This window comes from Atractosteus spatula, unplaced genomic scaffold (assembly GCF_055471065.1).
Source record: "Atractosteus spatula isolate fAtrSpa1 unplaced genomic scaffold, fAtrSpa1.hap1 Scaffold_148, whole genome shotgun sequence".
Taxonomy (NCBI): domain Eukaryota; kingdom Metazoa; phylum Chordata; class Actinopteri; order Semionotiformes; family Lepisosteidae; genus Atractosteus; species Atractosteus spatula.
In genome coordinates, this window is record NW_028296706.1 from 1 (window position 1) to 9,839 (window position 9,839).

Consider the following 9,839-nt stretch of genomic DNA (forward strand, 5'->3'; position numbering starts at 1 on the left):
CTCTCTGTGTGAGGAGTGTCTCTGGGGTCTGTGTGAGGGTCTGGACTCCTCTCTCTGTGTGAGGAGTGTCTCTGGGGTCTGTGTGAGGGTCTATACTCCTCTCTCTGTGTGAGGAGTGTCTCTGGGGTCTGTGTGAGGGTCTGGACTCCTCTCTCTGTGTGAGGAGTGTCTCTGGGGTCTGTGTGAGGGTCTGGACTCCCCTCTCTGTGTGAGGAGTGTCTCTGGGGTCTGTGTGAGGGTCTGGACTCCTCTCTCTGGATCATTGTCTCCCTCTCTAGGACACTATCCTGGCTCTGGAAGCTCTCACCCGGTACGACCTGAGCCGCGGTCGCCCGCCCCCCCCAAAAGTGGAGATGGAGTTCACCGTCCCGGGCCGGGCGGAGACGGAGAAAGTGTCCGTCTTCAAGAAGGGCGAGTGTGTGGAGGAGGACCTGAAGGTAGAGGAGAGGGAGAGGGAGTAGAAAACGGGGGGGGTGGGGGGGAGGGGGATCTGAGGAGGCCCGGGTGGTGCCGCGTGTCCTGGCTGATCGCCCTGGCTGTCGCGTGGAAGAGAACAAGGTCAAAGTTCATGGACACATCGTGATGAAGCCCCGCCTTCCCAAATCCTGATTGGGTATTAATGGACCCCCATCTGCCTCGCTATTGGTTAATCTTCCTGTCAGTCATAGTTCAGGACGCATTGTAATAAAGCCCTTCCTAAATCCGCCTTCCTAAATCGTGATTGGACGGTAACGCACCCCAGCTGCTTTCTTGTTGGCTGGCTGTCCCGGCCGTCTGCGTCTCGGTGCCTTGTCTCGGTACGCGAGTCACCTGCCCTGCTGTCTTGTGTCTCCTCTCCCTCCCCGCGTCGCAGAGGCTGGTGGGAAACGAGATCCGCGTTCGGGCCAATGGAGAGGGGATGGCCAAGCTGCAGGTGAGGAGCCCTCCTGTTCCTGTCCCGGAGGCAGAGACAGCGGAGTTCTCTCTCTCTCTCTCTCTCTCTCTCTCTCTCTCTCCTCACTTCAGTCTCTCCCCTCTCTGTCCCCTGTCCGCTCTCTCTCCTGTCTCTCCTCTCTCTCTCTCTCTCTCCTCACTTCAGTCTCTCCCCTCTCTGTCCCCTGTCCGCTCTCTCTCCTGTCTCTCCTCTCCTGTGTCTCCTCTCTCTCTCTCTCTCTCCTCACTTCAGTCTCTCCCCTCTCTGTCCCCTGTCCGCGCTCTCTCCTGTGTCTCCTCTCTCTCTCTCTCTCTCTCCTCACTTCAGTCTCTCCCCTCTCTGTCCCCTGTCCGCGCTCTCCCCTGTGTCTCCTCTCTCTCTCTCTCCTCACTTCAGTCTCTCCCCTCTCTGTCCCCTGTCCGCTCTCTCTCCTGTCTCTCCTCTCCTGTGTCTCCTCTCTCTCTCTCTCTCCTCACTTCAGTCTCTCCCCTCTCTGTCCCCTGTCCGCTCTCTCTCCTGTCTCTCCTCTCTCTCTCTCTCTCTCTCCTCACTTCAGTCTCTCCCCTCTCTGTCCCCTGTCCGCTCTCTCTCCTGTCTCTCCTCTCCTGTGTCTCCTCTCTCTCTCTCTCTCTCCTCACTTCAGTCTCTCCCCTCTCTGTCCCCTGTCCGCGCTCTCTCCTGTGTCTCCTCTCTCTCTCTCTCTCCTCACTTCAGTCTCTCCCCTCTCTGTCCCCTGTCCGCGCTCTCCCCTGTGTCTCCTCTCTCTCTCTCTCTCCTCACTTCAGTCTCTCCCCTCTCTGTCCCCTGTCCGCGCTCTCTCCTGTCTCTCCTCTCCTGTGTCTCCTCTCTCTCTCTCTCTCCTCACTTCAGTCTCTCACCTCTCTGTCCCCTGTCCGCACTCTCTCCTCTCCCGTGTCTCCTCTCTCTCTCTCACACTGCCTTCTCCCCTCTCCCCACTAGGTGGTGAAGGTCTACCACACGCTGGAGACAGAGCAGTCCTGCCGGCGCCTGGCGCTGAAGGTGCAGGTGGAAGGAAAGGTCACCTACACAGGTGAGACGGGCCCCCCTGACCTCCGTTACTGACAGCACCACGCCGGAGAGACACAGACCAGAGGAGCCAGGCTGACAGCTTCAACAGCTTGTTCCCCGCCCCCACCCCCCTCTGTGTACAGAAGAGCCTCCTGTCCTGACTGGACACACACACACACACACACACACACACACCCTGGACAGGACACCAGTCCATCACAGGACACACACACACTCACACACCCTGGACAGGACACCAGTCCATCACAGGACACACACACACTCACACACACACACCCTGGACAGGACACCAGTCCATCACAGGACACACACACACTCACACACCCTGGACAGGACACCAGTCCATCACAGGACACACACACTCACACACCCTGGACAGGACACCAGTCCATCACAGGACACACACACACACTCACACACCCTGGACAGGACACCAGTCCATCACAGGACACACACACACACTCACACACCCTGGACAGGACACCAGTCCATCACAGGACACACACACACTCACACACCCTGGACAGGACACCAGTCCATCACAGGACACACACACACACACACACTCACACACTCACACACCCTAGGCAGGACACCAGTCCATCACAGGACACACACACACACACACCCTGGACAGGACACCAGTCCATCACAGGACACACACACACACACCCTGGACAGGACACCAGTCCATCACAGGACACACACACACACACACCCTGGACAGGACACCAGTCCATCACAGGACACACAGACACACTCCCTCACACACATCAGGGCCAGTTTTCCCAGAAGCCCATTAAACCACCTGCATGTCTTTGGACTGTGGGAGGAAACTGGAGCCCACAAGGAGAGCACGCAGACTCCACACAGACAGTACCCCAGGTCCGGACTGGAACCCGGGGCCCCACCGCTGTGACGCAGCAGCGCTGACCCCTGTGTCAGCCATTATTATAGCAACGTGTAGCTGCAGTTCCCACGCCAAGTCTGGACAGAGTTCGGGGGCGCTGTTTCTCACTGGAACGTGCCCTGCTGCTTTGTCAGAGGAGGTGCTGGAAGACTACAGCGCCTATGAAGATTACGGGCCGGCGGCCAAGCCAGAGGGAGAAGGGAAACGCAGGAAGAAGAGGGAAGAGCCTCTGTCCGAGATCGAGTGGTTCGACGCTCGCACCCGGCGCCGGCGAGACACAGGGCAGAGTGATAAACCCCCAGCAGCCTTCACTTACACTGTCTGTATCAGGTACTGCTTCCAGCAGGGTCTGTTCTGGCTGTTCATACTCTGTGTGAGGGTCTGTGCTCCTCTCTCTGTGTGAGGAGTGTCTCTGGGGTCTGTGTGAGGGTCTGGACTCCTCTCTCTGTGTGAGGAGTGCCTCTGGGGTCTGTGTTAGGGTCTGGACTCCTCTCTCTGTGTGAGGAGTGTCTCTGGGGTCTGTGTGAGGGTCTGGGCTTCTCTCTCTGTGTGAGGAGTGTCTCTGGGGTCTGTGTGAGGGTCTGGACTCCTCTCTCTGTGTGAGGAGTGTCTCTGGGGTCTGTGTGAGGGTCTGGACTCCTCTCTCTGTGTGAGGGGTGTCTCTGGGGTCTGTGTGAGGGTCTGGAGTCCTCTCTCTGTGTGAGGAGTGTCTCTGGGGTCTGTGTGAGGGTCTGGACTCCTCTCTCTGTGTGAGGAGTGCCTCTGGGGTCTGTGTGAGGGTCTGGACTCCTCTCTCTGTGTGAGGAGTGTCTCTGGGGTCTGTGTGAGGGTCTGGACTCCTCTCTCTGTGTGAGGGGTGTCTCTGGGGTCTGTGTGAGGGTCTGTAATAATGTCTCTGTGTGAGGAGTGTCTCTGGGGTCTGTGTGAGGGTCTGGACTCCTCTCTCTGTGTGAGGAGTGCCTCTGGGGTCTGTGTGAGGGTCTGGACTCCTCTCTCTGTGTGAGGGGTGTCTCTGGGGTCTGTGTGAGGGTCTGTAATAATGTCTCTGTGTTCTCTCTCTCTGACTCAGCCATGACCCCAGTATGAATCTCTCAGGCATGGCCATTGTCGACATCACTCTCCTGAGTGGATTTGAGGCCGACACAGAAGATCTGGACAAGGTTCGTGCTTTCCGCCTGTCTGAATGTCCTCTCTCTCGGTGCGAGCCGCCAGGTTCCTCTGTATCTGTAACCCCCCCTCTCTCTCCGTCTGTGTCGCAGCTGAAGGACCTGTCGGATCAGTACATCAGCCACTACGAGACGACGCAGGGACGGGTCCTGCTGTACTTCGATGAGGTCAGGCTGGCCGGCAGAGACAGACGCACGTGGACAGACAGCAGGGGACAGAGGTGACGGGTTTATTCCCTGCTGAAGAGAGACAGAAGGAAACGCAGCGTGTGGGCTGTGGAGCCCTCTTCGAAACGATGTGTTCCCTTCTCTTCTCTTCTCAGCAGGGACAAGCCCGTTACCTGTTCCTTTGCAGTCCGTGCATGTTGACGCAGCTCCCCGCCTGAACCACATGGACAGACATCCTGGAATCAGGACAGACTGAGCTCTGAGCTCTCTCGGTCACTCTGTCACTCTGTCACTCTGTCACTCTGTCACTCTGTCACTCTGTCACTCTGTCTCTCGGTCTCTCGGTCTCTCTGTCTCTCTGTCTCTCGGTCTCTCGGTCTCAATGTGCTTTATTAGCATGACCGATGGGTACAATCAGTGTTGCCAAAGCAAATAAAAATAATAAAATTAACACGAAACAAAACAAAAATACAAGTAAAATAAAATCTACAGACATTTACAACAAAGACATGTCATCAAATATTGACATATACTGTAGACAGATGGAGCATTACTGGGAGACAGGCTCACTGTTGCTCAGGCTGGGACAGGAGATCATCTCTGTCTCTCTGTCTGTCCCTGCAGGTCCCTGTCCTGGAGGACTGTGTTCAGTTCGGGGCCAGACAGACAGTCCCCATCGGCCTGGTCCAGCCGGCCTCTGCTACCTTTTACGACTACTACGAGCCAGGTAGTGGACGCCTGCCTCTCTCTCCGTCTCTCTCCGGCGTCCAGCCAGTCCCCAGTCAGCCTCAGCCGTCCTCCTGTCTGTTCCTCTGTCAGAGCGCAGGTGTACCGTCTTCTACAGCGCCCCCCGGAGGAGCGCGGTGGTGTCCACCCTGTGTTCGGGCGAGGTCTGCCAGTGTGCGGAAAGTGAGTGCAGTTCGTCTCCTTCATCACCCTCCTGCGTCCTGCGTCTCTGTCTCCCCCTGCTGGTGCTGCTGTGTCCCCAGTCACCGCCTGTACTGGTGCTGCTGTCCCCAGTCACCGCCTGTACTGGTGCTGCTGTGCCCTAGTCACAGCCTGTACTGGTGCTGCTGTTCCCCAGTCACAGCCCATACTGGTGCTGCTGTTCCCCAGTCACAGCCTGTACAGGTGCTGCTGTTTCCCAGTCACAGCCTGTACTGGTGCTGCTGTGTCCCAGTCACCGCCTGTACTGGTGCTGCTGTCCCCAGTCACCGCCTGTACTGGTGCTGCTGTGCCCTAGTCACAGCCTGTACTGGTGCTGCTGTCCCCAGTCAGCCTGTACTGGTGCTGCTGTCCCCAGTCACAGCCCATACTGGTGCTGCTGTTCCCCAGTCACAGCCTGTACTGGTGCTGCTGTGCCCCAGTCAGCCTGTACTGGTGCTGCTGTGTCCCAGTCAGCCTGTACTGGTGCTGCTCTTCCCCAGTCACAGCCTGTACTGGTGCTGCTGTGTCCCAGTCACAGCCTATACTGGTGCTGCTGTGTCCCAGTCACAGCCTGTACAGGTGCTGCTGTGCCCCAGTCAGCCTGTACTGGTGCTGCTGTGTCCCAGTCAGCCTGTACTGGTGCTGCTGTGCCCCAGTCAGCCTGTACAGGTGCTGCTGTGTCCCAGTCAGCCTGTACTGGTGCTGTGTTTCAGAGCCCTGCTACAAGGAGAGGAAGAGCTACGACACTGAGATCTCGAAGAAGACCAGAGTAGATCACGCCTGCTACTTCCCCACTGTGCAGTATGGTGAGTGTACACACACACAGCTACACAACAGACACAGCTACAGAACACACACACACAGCTACACAACACACAGCTACACAACACACACAGAGATACAGACTCACACACACACACAGCTACACAACAGACACACACACAGCTACACAACAGACACACACACACACACAGCTACACAACAGACAGAGATACAGACTCACACACACACACACACACACACACACACACACACACACACAGCTACACAACAGACACAGAGGTACAGACTCACACACACATCCACAGATGCACAAGAGATACAGAGTCACAACCACAGATACACAAGAGACACAGATACAGGCACACACACTCAGAGATAAACAACAGACACACAGAGGTACAGGCACACTCACAAACACAGCTACACAACAGACAGATTCACATTAGACACATAATGGACACAAATACACAACAGATTCCCTGTCTCTCAGAGTGTGGACACAGTGGGGTCCCCTGTCTCCCAGAGTGTGGACACAGTGGGGTCCCCTGTCTCCCAGAGTGTGGACACAGTGGGGTCCCCTGTCTCCCAGAGTGGGGACACAGTGGGGTCCCCTGTCTCCGAGAGTGTGGACACAGTGGGGTCCCCTGTCTCCCAGAGTGTGGACACAGTGGGGTCCCCTGTCTCCCAGAGTGGGGACACAGTGGGGTCCCCTGTCTCCGAGAGTGTGGACACAGTGGGGTCCCCTGTCTCCCAGAGTGTGGACACAGTGGGGTCCCCTGTCTCTGAGAGTGGGGACACAGTGGGGTCCCCTGTCTCCCAGAGTGTGGACACAGTGGGGTCCCCTGTCTCCCAGAGTGGGGACACAGTGGGGTCCCCTGTCCCCCAGAGTGTGGACACAGTGGGGTTCCTCCATGTCTTCTCAGGTTACACAGTGGAGGTCGTCAATGTGTCCCAGGTCAGTAACTTTGAGAAGTACCAGGCCGCGGTGATCAGCGTCCTCAGAGCCAGTGAGTATCCCGCCCCAGTCAGTCCCAGTCCCAGTCCCAGTCCCGCTGGGGGTCGCCGTCACTGCCGCTGCTCGTGAGACCAGGCGCTACGAGATTGGCCCACCAGAGGGCAGCAGAGCGCTTGACTTTTCTGTCGCACCGGGTCAAGCTCCCGTCACGACATCGACACACACACCACCTTAGTATGACATCCCGACTGCGTGTAAGATGTCCGGGCCCTGAGCCATCTGACCGGCAGCGTGTGCGATACCGCTGTGACGGCATCAACATCAATATCAGTGATCCTTCGGGTGGGCTTTTTCCACGTATGTCATGGCACAGTGCCTCGGGGGGCCTGCTGTTCCCCTGCGTTTCATCGGGCCCTGTGAGTCCTGTTCTCAGTCACGGATATCAAGGGTTTTAGTCATGAACTGGTAGAATAAGGCAATAATAACCCGCCCTGCTGTGTTCTTGTCCCAGCCGGTGAAGTGTTCTTCGCAGGCAGGTAGAGGAAAGAGCCCATCTGACCGGGTTTAACACAGCAAGCAGGATTCGTTCCGTCCTGTCTGCAGGAGAAAGGAACGTGTATCACCCAGGATATATACAGTCCGTTGCCCGGAATTAAGTAGGTTAATGTGGGTTAATAAGAGATAGGTCAGTTCTATTGCTCTCGAACCCGGGCAGCCCTGAGTCTTGAGCTCTCGAACCCGGGCAGCCCTGGGTCTTGAGCTCTCGAACCCAGGCAGCCCTGAGTCTTGAGCTCTCGAACCCGGGCAGCCCTGGGTCTTGAGCTCTCGAACCCAGGCAGCCCAGAGTCTTGAGCTCTCGAACCCGGGCAGCCCTGGGTCTTGAGCTCTCGAACCCAGGCAGCCCTGAGTCTTGAGCTCTCGAACCCGGGCAGCCCTGGGTCTTGAGCTCTCGAACCCAGGCAGCCCTGAGTCTTGAGCTCTCGAACCCGGGCAGCCCTGGGTCTTGAGCTCTCGAACCCAGGCAGCCCAGAGTCTTGAGCTCTCGAACCCGGGCAGCCCTGGGTCTTGAGCTCTCGAACCCAGGCAGCCCTGAGTCTTGAGCTCTCGAACCCGGGCAGCTGTGAGTCTTGACTCCTGACGCCGCTATCACCGCGGTGCCGCCCTGTGACTGACCGCGACTCCCCGCGCGTCGCCGCTCCTGCTCTGCGTTTCAGACAGCGATGAGGGCGTGGCCCCGGGCGCCATCAGGACCTTCGCCAAGAGGAAGCAGTGTAAAGGGGAGCTGAAGGCCGGCAAGAAGTACCTGATCATGGGCAACGATGGGTTAACAACTGACACACGCGGCCAGTAAGTCCTGTGTGAGGGTCTGGACTCGTCTCTCTGTGTGAGGAGTGTCTCTGGGGTCTGTGTGAGGGTCTGGACTCTTCTCTCTGTGTGAGGAGTGTCTCTGGGGTCTGTGTGAGGGTCTGGACTCCTCTCTCTGTGTGAGGAGTGTCTCTGGGGTCTGTGTGAGGGTCTGGACTCCTCTCTCTGTGTGAGGAGTGTCTCTGGGGTCTGTGTGAGGGTCTGGGCTCCTCTCTCTGTGTGAGGAGTGTCTCTGGGGTCTGTGTGAGGGTCTGTGCTCTCTCTGTGTGAGGAGTGTCTCTGGGGTCTGTGTGAGGGTCTGGACTCCTCTCTCTGTGTGAGGAGTGTCTCTGGGGTCTGTGTGAGGGTCTGGACTCCTCTCTCTGTGTGAGGAGTGTCTCTGGGGTCTGTGTGAGGGTCTGGACTCCTCTCTCTGTGTGAGGAGTGTCTCTGGGGTCTATGTGAGGGTCTGGACTCCTCTCTCTGTGTGAGGAGTGTCTCTGGGGTCTGTGTGAGGGTCTGGACTCCTCTCTCTGTGTGAGGAGTGTCTCTGGTGTCTGTGTGAGGGTCTGGACTCCTCTCTCTGTGTGAGGAGTGTCTCTGGGGTCTGTGTGAGGGTCTGGACTCCTCTCTCTGTGTGAGGAGTGCCTCTGGTGTCTGTGTGAGGGTCTGGACTCCTCTCTCTGTGTGAGGAGTGTCTCTGGGGTCTGTGTGAGGGTCTGGACTCCTCTCTCTGTGTGAGGAGTGTCTCTGGGGTCTGTGTGAGGGTCTGGACTCCTCTCTCTGTGTGAGGAGTGTCTCTGGGGTCTGTGTGAGGGTCTGGACTCCTCTCTCTGTGTGAGGAGTGTCTCTGGGGTCTGTGTGAGGGGCTGGACTCCTCTCTCTGTGTGAGGAGTGTCTCTGGGGTCTGTGTGAGGGGCTGGACTCCTCTCTCTGTGTGAGGAGTGTCTCTGGGGTCTGTGTGAGGGTCTGGACTCAGTTGTACTCTGTAACCTAGTTTCTCTACATCCTCTCTCAGTCTCCAGTACCTGTTGGACTCTGTCTCCTGGGTGGAGGAGCTGCCGGACTTCGGCACGAAGTGCGACGCCAAGCGCTACAGACGGTACTGCAACGAGATGGAAGGGTTCCTCGCGGACTACCAGATCGACGGCTGTAAGCAGTGATCCCCGCTGAGCGCACCGGGCGGCACAACTTGCCTGTCGACTTGACCATCACTGCACAGCACTGTCAGTCTGCCACAGCCCCCCAGCACAGCGACAGCACCGGTCACCCACACGGGCGTCTCGGGAATAAAGTCTTCACCATGAAAACAACCGTCTTAGGTCCATCAGTCCACACCGTTTGTCTCATCATGTTCACTCTGCACTGAGAGAGAGAGGGGTTCACACAGACACACTGACTGGACACTCCAGTACATGAACACTGCACTGAGAGAGAGGGGTTCATACACACACTGACTGGACACTCCAGTACATGAACACTGCACTGAGAGAGAGAGGGGTTCATACACACACACTGACTGGACACTCCAGTACATGAACACTGCACTGAGAGAGAGAGGGGTTCATACACACACACTGACTGGACACTCCAGTACATGAACACTGCACTGAGAGAGAGAGG

General features: G+C 57.4%; 1 protein-coding gene across 1 annotated transcript; it reads left to right on the forward strand.

Moving 5' to 3' along the window:
* The first annotated feature begins 242 nt into the window (after positions 1 to 242).
* LOC148809312 (complement C4-B-like) lies at positions 243 to 9,520 on the forward strand. Its single transcript, XM_088909288.1, has 12 exons — positions 243 to 437; positions 854 to 913; positions 1,874 to 1,964; positions 3,008 to 3,203; positions 3,943 to 4,033; positions 4,133 to 4,207; positions 4,832 to 4,934; positions 5,027 to 5,116; positions 5,848 to 5,940; positions 6,841 to 6,924; positions 8,087 to 8,219; positions 9,235 to 9,520. The coding sequence occupies exons 1-12, from the start codon at positions 354 to 356 to the stop codon at positions 9,377 to 9,379; spliced, it is 1,245 nt and encodes a 414-aa protein (XP_088765414.1). The 5' UTR covers positions 243 to 353; the 3' UTR covers positions 9,380 to 9,520.
* The last annotated feature ends 319 nt before the right edge of the window (positions 9,521 to 9,839 follow it).

What these genes read in the sequence shown, in the direction of transcription:
- LOC148809312 (XM_088909288.1), top strand. Translation starts at nt 354, where the DNA reads ATGGAGTTCACCGTCCCGGGCCGGGCGGAGACGGAGAAAGTGTCCGTC. An exon ending in ACTTACACTGTCTGTATCAG is followed by an intron (nt 3,204 to 3,942) that starts GTACTGCTTCCA and finishes TCTCTGACTCAG; the next exon opens with CCATGACCCCAGTATGAATC. An exon ending in GATCAGCGTCCTCAGAGCCA is followed by an intron (nt 6,925 to 8,086) that starts GTGAGTATCCCG and finishes TCTGCGTTTCAG; the next exon opens with ACAGCGATGAGGGCGTGGCC.